The sequence below is a fragment of the Cydia strobilella genome, chromosome 1, assembly GCF_947568885.1.
Source record: "Cydia strobilella chromosome 1, ilCydStro3.1, whole genome shotgun sequence".
In the NCBI taxonomy this organism is placed as follows: domain Eukaryota; kingdom Metazoa; phylum Arthropoda; class Insecta; order Lepidoptera; family Tortricidae; genus Cydia; species Cydia strobilella.
In genome coordinates this window covers 33,497,971-33,514,923 of record NC_086041.1, presented here as the reverse complement: position 1 = coordinate 33,514,923, position 16,953 = coordinate 33,497,971, and the positions used below count along the sequence as shown (strand labels likewise).

The 16,953-nt window shown below is 38.6% G+C and overlaps 1 protein-coding gene and 1 long non-coding RNA gene across 2 annotated transcripts in view; one reads left to right on the top strand and one right to left on the bottom strand.

Moving 5' to 3' along the window:
• The window catches only part of LOC134745361 (hemicentin-2), a 210,234-nt gene that overhangs the window by 110,132 nt on the left and 83,149 nt on the right, over positions 1-16,953 (top strand). The window contains exons 2-3 of the mRNA XM_063679392.1: positions 2,306-2,492; positions 6,825-7,085. Coding sequence (XP_063535462.1) covers positions 2,306-2,492; positions 6,825-7,085 — 448 coding nt within the window. The remainder of the gene's footprint in view (positions 1-2,305; positions 2,493-6,824; positions 7,086-16,953) is intronic.
• LOC134745382 (uncharacterized) overlaps positions 5,367-16,953 on the bottom strand; it is a 120,853-nt gene continuing 109,266 nt past the window's right edge. The window contains exon 2 of the long non-coding RNA XR_010128164.1: positions 5,367-5,733. This is a non-coding gene — a long non-coding RNA (uncharacterized LOC134745382). The remainder of the gene's footprint in view (positions 5,734-16,953) is intronic.

Genomic DNA, 16,953 nt, shown 5'->3' with positions numbered 1-16,953 from the left:
AACCCATGACAACAGCTCAGCAGTGCAAAAAACCGGCCAAGTGCGAGTCGGACTCGCGCACCGAGGGTTCCATACTTTTTAGTATTTGTTGTTATAGCGGCAACAGAAATACCTCATCTGTGAAAATTTTAACTGTAGCTATCACGGTTCATGAAATACAGCCTGGTGACAGACACACGGACAGCCTTAGTAATATACTAAGACGGAGAGTCCTAGCAAAAGGGTCCCGTTTTTACTCTTTGGGTACGAAACCCTAAAAAGGAAACATGAACTAATAAAATACATTTGTACCCACGGAAAAGGGCAATAAAGGTCTATGAAGGTGTGAAACCCACTGCTGCGAATAGGTTCTAATAGGCGACCCGAAAAATTAGTTATTTACTACATAAGACTATCAACGAAGCGTCGGTAATATTTAGAAAGGAAATATTAGTAACATAAGTAAAGATAATATTGTAGCCTCAATTGAGACAACTGAAGTGGCCCGTTGCCCAGTACATTATGAAATTTATGAAACTCGGCGACAGAATATACATAGACGAAGCTCTCAGTACATTTTTGACTTAGAAAACCGGAACATATGACTGACACTTTTCCCTACACTATAAATATACCCCGCAACCACAGATTTAATATATACTTATTTCTGTGCCCGAAACTGCACATATAAAAGTGCAATCTTGAATATGACCCAATACTCCAATTATCGCTATAAAAAAATTGTGTTTGGTCAATAAAAGTTTTGATTGGCTAAAATAAAATTCTATATGTCAAACCACTTGCGCGGCCTTGTAATATTTGACGTCAACGCACCGCAGTACAGTTGAGCCCTACTTTCCATAAGAGTTTTGAATGATTCACGGTTAGTTTCACTACACTTATATTGACCCGGGATATAGACCGTGATTACCTTTTGTATTATTTATGAGCTCCCGATATTTCGACGCAGTTACATGCATCATGTTCACGGGTAACTGAAGATAGTGGGTGGGTGTCAAAGTTGTGTGGACCGCGCTTGGTCTACCCTCATTCTTGCGCGTCGTCGGCTGCGTTCGCTTTCAACGTTACCATCGATCGCATTCACACTTGTTGGTCTGGTCGCGTTCACACTCGTTGGTCTGTCCAAGCATACTACACTTACAGTATCACTACGCGTGTTTGATTCGGATATCACTGGTTTTTTACACAAACAAATCACAGGATTCCAAAATCAAAATAATACAAAAGGTAATCACGGTCTATATCCCGGTCAATATAAGTCTACCTTCCATAGTTGTCGTTCGTGTGGTAATTTTTGAGTTTTGTCACTGTCAGACTTCTGTTCCCACATTTTTCGCATTGTTTAGTCATAGTATTAAACACATTTAACGCATTTATTTCTACTTCTAGTTATTTATATCTATTTCGTCGTACGGTGTAAGTCCCATTGCTTAGAGATTTGCTAATGAATCTTTTAGTATATGCAACAAAGCCGATTTAGGTAAGCCTGGTGCTGGAGCCTATAACAGGCGTATACCGGAAAATGTATATGGAGATAAATACAAATACAAGCTTTTAATTCCTAGTCAGTGTAAATCTAAGAGTAGGTACATATGCTGCACCGGCCGCTGCGCTGCGGAGTGCGACCACATTTAGAGGTATTCCTTACTCCAGGCATGTACTATTAGTGAGCGGTGGAATATAATAGACGAAGCTAATGGTCCACATGACCCACACATCTGAGACGTATCACTGACAATTAAGGATGACTCACGTTAGACCGGGCCGGGACCAAGCCGAGGCGTCCGACACGTCATTTTCTATGACGGCTGATCGGTAATAGAAAACGAAGCGCCGGAAGTTCCGGCCCGACCCCGGCCCGGTCTAGCGTGAGTCATCGTTTATCCCTTCTCTGTAAATGTATATACCCCGCCCGTAGCAAAGATGTGATTGGTTAATAAAAGTTTTGATCGGCTAAATAAATAGTTACTTGTTTTACAAGGAGAAAAAGTGGTTGTTTGACATCCCGTGCTTACTGTTGATACCCGAGCAAGCGAAAGATTCCAAAAGGAAACCACGAGCGTTGCGAGTTTAGGTTTCGTTGCGAGGTTGGATTGTTACGTCAACCGGGATAATCGCGTGGATTTAGAAGACGCATAAATTTTGGCTCGCCGGCGCAACTTTCAAAGTTACCTGTATTATAAATTAACCCCATGAAACATGGAAGCAATTAAACCAGATGACCTTATAAAATAATCTGTGTTGGCCCCCATCCAACGGAACTATTATTATGCTAAATATTTAACAAAACTTCCCCTTGTTTCAGCGGTCACTTGGGCGGGCGCCGAAGATGAAAGCCATGACGCGCGCGAAGGCGACGATGTAACGCTCCGCTGCCGCTTCAACTTCGAGCCACTCGCTGGAGAATCACCCACGTACTACTGGGTGCGAAGCACTGCTAGCGGACACGACAATGTCGCTATCAAGGACACGCCACTCGAGACTAACTACCAGTAAGTACCTTTAAAGTGTATACTTCGAGCGACGCTCGGCGACGTGACGCTTCGCTGCCGCTTCAACTTCGAGCCACTCGCTGGAGAATCACCCACGTACTACTGGGTGCGAAGCACCGCTAGCGGACACGACAATGTCGCTATCAAGGACACGCCACTCGAGACTAACTACCAGTAAGTACCTTTAAAGTGTATACTTTGAGCGACGCTCGGCGACGTGACGCTCCGGTGCCGCTTCAACTTCGAGCCACTCGCTGGAAAATCACCTACGTACTAATGGGTGCGAAGCACCGCTAGCGGACACGACAATGTCGCTATCAAGGACACGCCACTCGAGACTAGCCACCAATGAGTATCGTTAAAGTTTATACTTCGAGCGACGCTCGACGACGTGACGCTCCGATGCCGCTTCAACTTCGAGCCACTCGCTGGAGAATCACCCACGTACTACTGGGTGCGAAGCACCGCTAGCGGACACGACAATGTGGCCATCAAGGACACATCGGTCGAACCAACTACCAATAAGTACTTTCAAGTGTACGAGCCACGCACGTTACGCTTCGCTACTGCTTCGCTCGAGTGACGCTCGGCGATATGACGCTACGCTGCCGCTTCCACTTGGAGCCACTCGCTGCCTTAGCTGCAACTTAGGAAGCCACCTTGAACCCATGACCGAAGGTTCTAAAGACCGATAGGCTTATCTGCGCTGTAAGTATTTAGTCATAGTCATTTCAAAACTATAGTGGCGGTATTCATAAACGTTTGCGAAATTAAAAAACCCGTAGATAATCGCGAGTCTCTATTCGTCATTTTGTTAAAACATACAAAACTTAACAGAGGTTTGTAAGAAATTCTAAATGCTAATTTATATTAATAAGGGGTAGGTATTTCTATAGAAAAAAATATCTAGCATCTTTTTTGAGGCAGTCGTGGAAACAGACTAGCTGCACCCACAATTAGTATGACTACCAACTGCAGATGACGTCACAAGAGAAATGACTGAAATTAGACTTTTTTTTGTATTTTTTGTTTTATTAAAGTAGCAGAAACGAACCCTGCAATTAGCCCCAAGTGTACAGCCGATGGACATAAAATCTGTCAATTGAACAAAACTAATGAACGAAAAAACGACAGTTTTCTCTAATTGGTCGACTCGCAGCATCGCGTCGGAAACAGTGCTCAAATTGGCTGCGCTAGGATTTCCTCGGTGCACCCAGTGGAGGCCATAGCGCTAGATTAAATTTATATAACTGGCCGGCATTCGAACAAAAAATCTCAACTTTGACAAGAGGTACAGTCGCCATCAGATATATCGGCGCGGCCGAGGTGTTCACAATATCTGAACCGCTCCGATATATCTGATTGCGACTGTACCACCAAATTAAACCCGTTATCAATGTTGCAATTCATTGAAAAACAGGGTTGGCAAAAATATCTAACGTAGGGAACCCTAACTTCGCCCAATTAAAATATTAGTTTTATCAAGAAATACTTACTCATTGAATTGACAATGAAAAGAGCTGCGTGAAAATTAGTCTAAAGCAACCTATCTTCGCCATCTTTTTTATTGTGAAAATTACACTAAAACTTATTCCAATTGCTAAATGTCCCATAAATCCCATGATACAATTTATAGCGGAATTTATCGTAGCATTTATTTTATTTTATTTGTGATAAACTACAACATACAGAAGTATAAAACAACAAAGAGATATAAACATTAAAAAAATAGTTTACCACGAAATGGTCCCTCAGCATAATGCTAACCAGTGCTAACCTAAAAGTCAGCGCTGATCTTCCGGCGATTATGATTAAAAATGTTAGTTAAGACGAAGTTAATTACTAAAGGCTAATGAACTGCGACATTGATAACGGGGATTGGTACTAATTGTAATAGGTATGCGAATACGAGACGACGAGCGAGACATACTCTTACGCATAGCAAAGATAGATATAACTCCGTAATAGATGGATACAGTCTAAGGAAAAAAACGTGCCTCGAAAATCACGAAAATTTGATTCTCGATCAGATGGCGCCACTAGTTTTGGCCTACTCTCGTAGAGAGGGCGTTGACGGTTTCGTTTGTTATTTATAATTTTAACGCATATCAGTGAAAGAACATGGGTCAGAATCATATAAAAATAATTAATGCAAATAAAAAAAATCATTTATCCATATTTAAATACATTTTAACGTTTTTTTATAAATCTTCATTTTTAGTTTTAAAGTATATCGATAGATGGCAGTGAATTTACAGTGGTTACAAAATTTACTATGACAGTACCGCTCTATCTTATTATATCCTCTTTGCGCATAGCGAGTAATGCATAGACATATGTATTACTTTGTAAAGACCGGCCTTACGAGCACTACGATAGGGGCACATTGGAATCAAAATCGCATTTAGTTAGTAGTTACACCAGCGCGCTCAGTCGTGTGGCGAATTGCGCAGTAGAAAGGCGTCACCAATGGTGGTAACTAAATGCGATTTTGACTCCAATGTATCGGCCCCATTCGTAGTGCTCGTAAGACCGGTCTATACGAACGAAGTAGTATATAAAGTCTATGGAGTAATGTCAAGCCCAGTTGTTATTTTTAAAGTGCCAACGCGGCATTGCGGCTTCTTAGTTTTTGTTTTTGTTGGTTTAGTTAAATGTTAATTTTATGCTTTTAATTTCTTGAACAGCGGGGTTATTAAATTGCGCCATTTTTAGGGTTCCGTAGCCAAATGGCAAAAAACGGAACCCGTATAGATTCGTCATGTCTGTCTGTCTGTCTGTCTGTCCGTCCGTATGTCACAGCCACTTTTCTCTAAAACTATAAGAACTATATAGGTACTGTTGAAACTTGGTAAGTAGATGTATTCTGTGAACAGCATTAAGATTTTCACACAAAAATAGAAAAAAAAACAATAAATTTTGGGGGTTCCCCATACTTGGAACTGAAACTCAAAAAAATTTTTTTCATCAAACCCATAGGTACGTGTGGGGTATCTATGGATAGGTCTTCAAAAATGATATTGAGGTTTCTAATATCATTTTTTTCTAAACTGAATAGTTTGCGCGAGAGACACTTCCAAAGTGGTAAAATGTGTGTGCCCCCCCCCCCCCCCCTGTAACTTCTAAAATAAGAGAATGATAAAACTGAAAAAAATATGTGATTTACATTACCATGCACACTTCCACCGAAAATTGGTTTGAACGAGATCTAGTAAGTAGTTTTTTTTTAATACGTCATAAACTTTAAACCGCAAATTGCGGTTTCACTCACGTTTCACATAAAAAATACATTGTTAAAATTATGTAATGTACGGAACCCTCGGTGCGCGAGTTCGACTCGCACTTGGCCGGTTTTTTATTTAAATAGTTCGTCTTTACACGTCTACTGTCACTTAACTAAATTTTGACATTTTAATACAAATTTAATTCCATCATCCATTTATAGCCTAAATAGGAGAACTCTAGCTTCAAAAGTTACGCAATTACTTACATTGAACTCGTTTCCGTTATTCCTGTCTATCAATTTACACAACTTGGAATACTCTTTGTTATATCCCCCATGAGAAATCTTAGTATGTAGCAGATTTACCACGAAACTAAACAGCCATTAGAAGTCAAGCTTTTCGTTTTACAAGACGGTAAAAATATAGATAATTAATCTTATATTCATGAAATAAAACTATGAAAACGGATTATATCGCGTATATTGAATTTATAATTCATCCCGACGTTTCGAACTCTTTACAGCGTTCGTGGTCAACGGGTGACTCACGGGTGTCACCCGTTGACCACGAACGCTGTAAAGAGTTCGAAACGTCGGGATGAATTATAAATTCAATATACGCGATATAATCCGTTTTCATAGTTTTATTTCATGAGTAACTATCGCGGTAACCGAAGACAATATAATCTTATATTCTTTTCCAGATCCAATCCCACCGGAAATTTAACACTGACCCTCTTATTGTTGAGAAGACCTTTCCCGAATCAGAAATCTAGAATTCGATAATAAATGTTTACGTTTACCCGTATCCTAATTATACTGTAGTCAATAATATATAAGGTTGCCTAGCTGACCCCGCGCTCAACTAAATAAAACTGGGAAAACACTTAGATGAAAATGAGGAATAAAATAAAATTAAAAATATAAGCGGTCGACAATTCAAGCTTTGCTATACTAGACAACAGTCATAAAACAATATAAACAGGAAATAGTTTTGCGATACGCAATAACTTTTGAACGGAACATGACCCAAATCTCCCCACAACTTAACCCCGTATGCGAGTATGAAAGGGAAATATGCATAGTTTTAATGTGCCGTTTAATTTCAGAATCACGTTTGCGCCGGCTGAAGGGCGTTACGACCTGTCCGTGTCCAACGTGTCGTACGAGCGGGACAATGGACGCTTCGAGTGCCGGGTGAAAGCGGGAGGGTCGGGGCGCACGCTGCACTCGCAGGCGCACGCGCTGGTCGTGCTCACGCACCCTCGTGCACCTCTGCTCTCGCCTGGCGCGCACGCTAATGCGCAAGAGGGAAGGGAGATCAAGCTCGCATGCTCGAGCTCGGGTGGATCGCCGGAACCTGTGGTCAAGTGAGTATTCTATGAGTTTCAGCTTTATAAGTTTTACCCGGTAATCGCGCTTCAAGTCTTGAAGGTACATCAAGATCTCGCGTACAGGACGCACGCGGCAATCTTTCGCGAGCAGTTACCAAGCCTTTTGGGAACAGGCAATGTAACCCTTTGAATGCCACGTCTATCGTTTACGGCGCGTCATCGTGAACATTGTCAATTTTAATAAAACTTCCGTGAGACACAGACATATTAAATATATTAAACATGTCGAGCGTTTTTCGACTTAAAATACGTCAGTGACCCGTTATTAATATGATTTAAGATGTGAACATTGTCGGTCGGAATGCACGAAATTCTCTATTATACTGTTTTAATGAAATCATGAATGATGACCACAGCACACATTATTACTTCTAAAACCATGTCTGTCTACGTAAATACCATTCAGGTAGTTTTTTTCTTAACTCACATAACTTTAATTTCCTTTAATAAGCTCAAACAAAACGGACTATTTCACGAGTATTTCCATTTTTATTAACCTTATCTCAAATAAAGCTCCCAATAAGAAGAAAATCAGAGCGATATAATAAATGAAAATAAAAACGATTACGCATTCAGCAACGAAATTGAATTACCTTATCAAACGGCTTTTTAATCAATACAGGAATACAGGAAAGTGAGTGGCCTTTACTCTTCTTTGAACAGCGAGAGAGTATTAAAATAAAAACGGCGTACAAAGAAGGTAACAGATAAAAAACTGGAACTAAATGGGGCGATAAAATTTATGGAGGCAGTGACTCGGATTCAATTAGAGTGGGAAGGAACCGTAATCACAGATTACGTAGTACTAGCTGCGCCACTCTGGAAATATGCTCCTGGATTTATTGCTATTATTACCGCCGTCCACGACCCAATTTGTTTTGCCCGCCGCAAAAGAACAAAGTTAGCCGGACCCAAATATGGCAGCGAGGAAAAATCAGAAACTATAAAAGAAAAGATTGCTTAATTTGTTTTACCAGGCGGCCATTTTCGAGATCGCTTACAGTTTCTGAATTCTTGTCACTGCCCCGTTTGATTAACTAAACACAGTCTTTGATATTGAAGACTTATTACAGAGTCGAGGACTACTTGACAGACAAACATGCATGGTCTTAACCAGACACTAAAGAAATAAGTTATTCAATAAATATTATCTTATCTTATCTATAACAAAAACGAGTAGAAATTAAATCATTGTTTTATGTCTAGGAGACTAGAGTAGTGACACAGTTCAGGTAAGCACATCAAATATTTTATGTAGGTATTTCGTAGCAATCAGCCAGATTTATATTCTTATTTCATTAATTAATTTACTTTCTTTCCATTTTGTAACAAAAAATGTTTTCTGGAAGAACTACCTACTTTTAAAATTTGTTGTATTTTCACTAGACTTATATTGACCGGGATATAGATCGTGATTACCTTTAAAAATTCAATATAAGTCTAGTGAAACTGACCGTGAATCATTCAAACCTCTTGTTGTTTTTTTTTTAATGCGTCCCACCGAGTTTCTTCATGCGCCGGTATCTTCTCGGGCTGTGGTGTAGGGTTAGAACCGGTAGTAGTGTTTGACATTCATAAGTCATAAGTGCATTGTAATATGCCTAAATTGAAGAATAAAAACTTTCACTTTCACAATAAGTACATCTCGACTTGCCTTGACACAATACTGTTCTACTACACAACACAATGAATACAGACCGGCAGTGAGTCAGTTACTACTAATTACAGTATGGTGTTTAAAACTTACTGCAAAGTGTTTCGTAGATACAATGTCAGTTAGATAATGTTTACACGAATTAAATTATTTTTTAATTAATACATGTTTTGCGTCGATATGACATCCTTTACTGACATTCAATTATAAGTATTTTTTTCTTAGCAATCAAATTTCCCCAAAGTATGTATACATATTTAACCGCTTTTTTTTTCTATATCGAATTATTAACATCAGATCGCGAGCGCCTACGTTACGCGGTAATTATTTAAAATCGTGTATTTGTAGCGAATGTAGCATACTTACTGTAGAGTATTGTAATCTATGACAACGGCCGAGCTGAAGCCGTAATGAATGCCGTCGATACTTCCCCGGACAATTAGGAAGCACTAGCGACCATGTAGCGACACCGCGACCCGCGTTTAACCGGATTATTGTTCCCATTATTAGGGGTCTGCCGATACGAGAGAGGTATAATTATTTATTGCTTAGCATTTTGTGGGGCGCTGGGTAAATCGTTTATGTTCACTAATAATAATAGCGGCCCCAGTATACCGCCTTGAGGTACGCCACTTATTTATGTATGAAAGATTTTTATGATTATTAAAATTTAAATAGTTTTGTTACTTTATCTTTATCGCATTGTTGTTTTCGCTTAAGTAAGGTAGCATTGTGTGAGAGATACATACCATCTTCTTATTAACGCAAGTCAAGTTTCATGACACACGAAGTCAAATGCCTTGCCCAAGTCGACCAGACACAAGCGCGTATAATGGAATCAATGATGCGTAGGGAAGAACAGCGCGAGAATAATGTACTAATGTTATTAGATTTATGGGAAAAACCGCGTTCGTCCTTGTGGTTTCAAAGATGGCGAATTATAATTTGTTCAAGAGAGGCGCTGCTAATATAATCTGTGGCAGAGACCGTAATGAATTTTGTCGATACTACCCTGGACAATTAAGAGAGCTCTCGCTGACCTGCGCTTAAACGGATTATTGTCCCCATTATACAGGATTGCGTAATAACCAAGAGGGCTGTTCAGGAATGTTCTTGTGAATTTTCGGGTTGCGTAATCCATGTAAGGACGCTCGAAGATTTTGCCTTTTTTTACCAATAAAAATAAAACACGGGCGTTTTACTCAGAAAATATCATGTATCAATAATACGATACGTACACAAGCTCCAATAGATCAAATATTGGGTATGCACTTTTGCAGCTCGCTGTACATAAATTGTACTACATATAACATATAATGTATGTACGTACTTACTTAGGCATTTATTTCTTATTTTACAAAGAGAAAAATGGAAATCGCTTGATGCTAATGTTGTTTGCCAATCTGCCATTCAAGAGTATTTATTGTACCTATCTAATGTATTTATCTTGAACACAAATTCCTATCATTTCTTTTCATTTATAGCACATGAGTAATACTTATTTTGTAGATGTAGATAGGAAATATTTGTTGAATGTAAGATGTTACATGACAGAAAACAACCAAATCGTGACATCGATCCAAACCAAACCTTAAAATCAAATTTGAACTAGAAATATGAAATTTAAACCATAATTCATAAATTCCGCGTAGTCTTGTAAGTCACGTTACTTCTACATGCACTTCTCAAACTTTTAAGAATAAGCAAGAAACATAGACATATATGTTATTTCGTAAAGACCTGCCATACGAGCACTACGAATGGGGCCGATACATTGGAGTCAAAATCGCATGTAGTTACACCAGCGCGCTCAGTCTTGTGGGGAAATGCGCAGTGGAAAGGCGTCGGTGTTCGTTCGGAATTTTATGCATACGTTTATACTTTGTTTACAGCAATGGTGACGCTTTTCCACTGCGCAATTCGCCACACGACTGAGCGCGCTGGTGTAACTAAATGCGATTTTGACTCCAATGTATCGGCCCCATTCTTAGTGCTCGTAAGGCCGGTCTTTACGACGTAATATTTTTTTTTTATTGATGCAAAAAATTACACAGCATTACAGCGAACTAATACACTGTGAAATTTAAAACAGACAGTATCATACAGACTAGGTACATTATACAGTCTTAAGTAGATAATAAACAGTAGGTACAAATGCAAAAATGAAAAACTAATACAAAACAGAAGATTCACGTTTATCCATCCTCTCACAGAACTTCATACACTCTTTACACAGATCCATCCAACTACTTGCAAATACATCACATTCCGGTGCTGATGCGAGGAGCGTGTTAATATATTAAAGAGCGCGGACTAGTGGTGATCTGGTGATTTGCCATGGGACAGTGCGTGTTTTAGGCACAGCTAATAAGTGACGACTTCGCGGTCGGAAATTAAATTGGGCCTTAGCCATAGAAGGGACAAACAGGCGTACAACTTGTGCAACCAGTTCAGGGCAGTCCGATCGCAGAATATTACAGGCAGAGGTCAAGAGCCCATAGCTGCGTCTTACTTCTAAGGAACTAAACCCTAAAACGCCATGGAGGAACTTTGATGGGTACAATATATATGTCTATGGCAAGAAACCATTTCAACATTAAGAACTTACGCGTCTCGTGTACCGTCTGCTTAACAGGTACTAAAGTTAATCTCAAACAAGTGAAAACTCGCGCAGTATGCACGGAATGGCTGCCTTTTGACTTGGTCTTTGCTGCAAAGTGGAAATGAAACTACCACTTATGCAGCTTAACTTATGTGTGAGGCGCATATTAGATGTTTACTTTATTATTAGTTTTAATTTTATGTTATTATAAGAATTACGTGAGGTCATTTAACGTCCCAAGAGCCTAAGACCCCGCATACTTTTTGTACATATTCCACAATTTATGTACATATTTTGAACTTATTGTGTACTCGTAATTAAGGGTTCCAAATTCGAAAACAAAACAAACATACTCGTATTTTACGTAAAATGAAAATATTGGATAAACATACCCTAATTACTAATTCCACGCAGACGAAGTCGCGGGCAAAAGCAATGCCTAGTATATATAATGATATTATAAATGCGACAGTTAACTATAAAGATGAAATTTAAAATTAGATAAAATTTAGTCTGAAGATAGCTTAAAGCCCGGGCACAGAATAATAGTACATATTATACAGAACGGCCACGCACCGCCCCGCCCCGATTCGAATTACCTCGCCCCGCGACAGCAGATTGACCACCTTTTGGCGAACACTCAGTTCGGTTTTTAAGCAACTTACTCACACAATGACGCATGACGCGTGTACAGACGTGCCGTTCACAAAAAGAAACGCAAAGGATTTTTGATGTATAGCATGTCCGCCCTGTGGCCCGGGAAAGGACATAGGGTACTGTCTCAACTTTCTTCTTTCTTATCAATCATCATCATCATTCCACGTATCGGGAGCTCACAAATAATACAAAAGGTAATCACGGTCTATATCCCGGTCAATATAAGTCTAGTGTACACACATCCTTTGTAAACGAGGGACAGAGTACTTTGCCCAGTAGTTACACGTAGTTAAACTATAAGAGGAACTGAACGCGAGGTCGCAGGCGACGCAAATGTTTTAAATGGTTTAGTTAGAATGATTTAGTTTAGATAGTCGAGTTAACTACACCTATTCTGCCAAATTGTATACGAAACGTAGAAACGGAAAATACAAATATCTACCTTAGACTTTATTCATCTTATACGGAGTTATATAGGTCTTTGATATATCTTTGTCCGGTTCTAGTTATTCTGCTAGAAATTGTAATACAAAGAAATTAGAGCGAGTTGAAGTTTTACATAATTGTGCTTTACAATGTAAACTCCTTATGAATATAATTAAAACCTTTCACAAACCAGTTAAAAAGTATCATTTCTTTACTTTTTTTTTTAAACCATCCGCTTTTGGGTTATTTAGACTCAGAATCACGAGACAAAGAAAAAACGTGCCCCCAGTTTCATACATGTTTTGGGTGTCAGTTTTGTAACGGTCCATACAAAATGTATGTGAAAATGGGGTATCAAAGGATTGATTTAGCCGCTTCGCTTCGCATTCGCGTGTTGCTCGCCTACGTAAGACGCTACGTTAACGTGTAATAATCAGAAATCTGTTTGCGGAGGGGTTTTTGCAGATTAAATATTTTTATTTTCTTAAAAGTGTTTTTTATAAGTGTGAATAATAGTTATAATAGGAACATTATGCAAAAATGTGGAGACATAGTAATAATGTTTGCAAGAAATAAAAGGCCTTTATTTTTTTATATTTTTTTATTATATTTTAATAACAGCAATCATAAAAATAGCTGTGTAAGTATTTTTTGAAGCCTCTCACTCCGCCCGAAACTTGATGTTTTATTTAAGTTTAGATTCTTTTAGAAAAAAGAAATGTGATTTGCATGTTTTATGCCTTTGCTGACTTTGCTGTATGAAATTGCATTATAGTACCTATTTTAGAGCTCTTTGTGAGTCTCCTGTCAAAAGACACTTCAGAACCCCAATAATATTTAAAAAAATATTATTTTATCCTTTGAAATTTTTTAATTTCTTGTACTTTATACATTTTGCCAAAACATTTGTAATTGTAATAAAATTTTATGCTACCTTCTATTATTTCTCCTAATTCTGCTTGTCTTCAGGCAAAAGGCAAATATAAATACAAACAATTAATTTTTTTATTACGTGCAAAAACGGACTAGCCGTGAGCAATGTCGAGGCAAAACTAAGCATTATTTTTAGGATTCCGTACCCAAAGGGAACCGGACCCTATTACTAAGGTTCCGCTGCCGTCTGTCCGTCTGTCTGTCACCAGGCTGTATCTCATAAACCGTGATAGCTAGACAGTTGAAATTTTCACAGATGTATTTCTGTTGCCGCTACAACAACAAATACTAAAAAGTACGGAACCCTCGGTGGGCGAGTCCGACTCGCACTTGTCCGGTTTATTTTAAATAATATTGGCTTTCCATCACAGAAGAATTCTTATGATTCAAATGCAATAAGGTCCTTTCAACCTGAAATTTCAACAGAAATTCTGACAAAAAAGGTCCTTATTGCAAAAGCAAAAGGACCCTTGTCTGATGGAAAGCCACAATACAATTGTTAAAATGTATAAACTTACTAGCCTATTCCCGCAACTTCTTCTGCATAGTATTATGATGATGATGATTGATAAAAACTATCCTACGTCCTTCCCCGGGCCTCGAACTACGAGTATATCCATACCATATTTCATCTAAGGCCCTCAGCACGCGGAGCGTAAGCGTATCGTTAAAACTTTACGAGTACGAGACGCGTACGGCTGGGCCACGACTTTGCGCGATTCGCGACGGCGGCGGCGACAACCATAGGTGGGAACGAAAGGTTTGATCGCTGTGTTCCGCTCCAACCTATGGTTATCGACGCCGCCGTCGCCAGTCGCGCAAAGTCGTGGCCGAGCCGGTAGAGTTCTGGGCACCAAGCGTCGCGGAAGCGTAATCGTTTTATAAGTGAAATCTCAGTCGATATCATGGCATCACTAGCGTCATATGTCTTCGGCGGATGTATCGACGATCTTACTTTCTCGTCAGATGAAGATTTTTTTCTTGTTTGATTTTGTCAGAAGTGTTTTTTTTTCGCCTATATTACGCTACTCCTGTCGTAATGAAGACAGACATACGCTTCATGTGTGGAGTTGTTTGAACTTGTTCGTGCTCGTAATACTCTCGTTCTACGCGCGTATTACGATACCCTTACGCGTCTTACGCTTACGCTCCGTGTGCTGAGGGCCTAAATTGGTTAAGCGGTTTAAGCGTGAAGAAGTAACAGACAGACAGAGTTACATTCGCATTTATAATATTAGTAGGGATATTAAACTATTATAAAATACAAGAATGCATTGAGCGAGTGCTTGGCTGAGTAATTATGTCTAGACACAGTAGACACCACATAGCGGCAACGTCGCATTTTAGAAATTCCTAGTTAAGTATTGCACTGAACTACAAAAAGCCAGCAAGAATGGATATAGGTAATACAGTTAAGCTAATATCAGGTGAACTTTTTAAATGAAAATTTCATATAATATTAGTAGCCTTACCATGAATGCCTTGGCTCGCACTAATATGCGAGAAAAAGCGAGATGCATAGAAAGTAAGTTACGCTCACGCTAGCGAATTTGTCAGAGTTAAAGTTGTATAATAGTATGTCGGCTTCGTACGGGTAGTACAACCAATTTACACAAAACCTTAACAAATTATACACCTAAACCTTTCTCTTGAATCATAAAAAAAAACGCACCAAAATCCGTTGCGTAGTTTTAAAGATCTAAAGGGGCCCACTGACTATCAGTCCGCCGGACGATATCGGCCTGTCAGTTAGAACAAAAGTTTGACAGTTCCGAACAACTGACAGGCCGATATCGTCCGGCGGACTGATAGTCAGTGGGCCCCTTAAGCATACATAGGGACAGACAGACAGCGGAAAGCGACTTTGTTTTATAATATGTAGTGACAAACCTTATGCAACAGATGCATAAAATCCTATTATAGTTTACACGTTGTTCAACACAACATTGTTGAAAACATCTGTTAATTCTAATTAGTAGTAGAGTAGTATAGTATACGCATCGAAATCCATTGCGTAGTTTTAAAGATCTAAGCATACATAGGGACAGACAGACAGCGGAAAGCGATTTTGTTTTATAATATGTAGTGACAAACCTTATGCAACAGATGCATAAAATCCTATTATAGTTTACACGTTGTTCAACACAACATTGTTGAAAACATCTGTTAATTCTAATTAGTAGTAGAGTAGTATAGTATACGCATCGAAATCCATTGCGTAGTTTTAAAGATCTAAGCATACATAGGGACAGACAGACAGCGGAAAGCGATTTTGTTTTATAATATGTAGTGACAAACCTTATGCAACAGATGCATAAAATCCTATTATAGTTTACACGTTGTTCAACACAACATTATTGAAAACATCTGTTAATTCTAATTAGTAGTAGAGTAGTAATACGCATCAAAATCCATTGCGTAGTTTTAAAGATCTAAGCATACATAGGGACAGACAGACAGCGGAAAGCTACTTTGTTTTATACTATGTAGTGACAAACCTTATGCAACAGATGCATAAAATCCTATTATAGTTTACACGTTGTTCAACACAACATTATTGAAAACATCTGTTAATTCTAATTAGTAGTAGAGTAGTATAGTATACGCATCAAAATCCATTGCGTAGTTTTAAAGATCTAAGCATACATAGGGACAGACAGACAGCGGAAAGCGACTTTGTTTTATAATATGTAGTGACAAACCTTATGCAACAGATGCATAAAATCCTATTATAGTTTACACGTTGTTCAACACAACATTATTGAAAACATCTGTTAATTCTAATTAGTAGTAGAGTAGTATAGTATACGCATCAAAATCCATTGCGTAGTTTTAAAGATCTAAGCATACATAGGGACAGACAGACAGCAGAAAGCGACTTTGTTTTATAATATGTAGTGACAAACCTTATGCAACAGATGCATAAAATCCTATTATAGTTTACACGTTGTTCAACACAACATTATTGAAAACATCTGTTAATTCTAATTAGTAGTAGAGTAGTAATACGCATCAAAATCCATTGCGTAGTTTTAAAGATCTAAGCATACATAGGGACAGACAGACAGCGGAGAGCGACTTTGTTTTATAATATGTAGTGACAAACCTTATGCAACAGATGCATAAAATCCTATTATAGTTTACACGTTGTTCAACACAACATTATTGAAAACATCTGTTAATTCTAATTAGTAGTAGAGTAGTAATACGCATCAAAATCCGTTGCGTAGTTTTAAAGATCTAAGCATACATAGGGACAGACAGACAGCGGAAAGCGACTTTGTTTTATAATATGTAGTGACAAACCTTATGCAACAGATGCATAAAATTCTATTATAGTTTACACGTTGTTCAACACAACATTGTTGAAAACATCTGTTAATTCTAATTAGTAGTAGAGTAGTATAGTATACGCATCGAAATCCATTGCGTAGTTTTAAAGATCTAAGCATACATAGGGACAGACAGACAGCGGAAAGCGACTTTGTTTTATACTATGTCTGATGCATAAAATCCTATTAAAGTTTACACGCAACACAACATTGTTGAAAACATCTGTTAATTCTAATTAG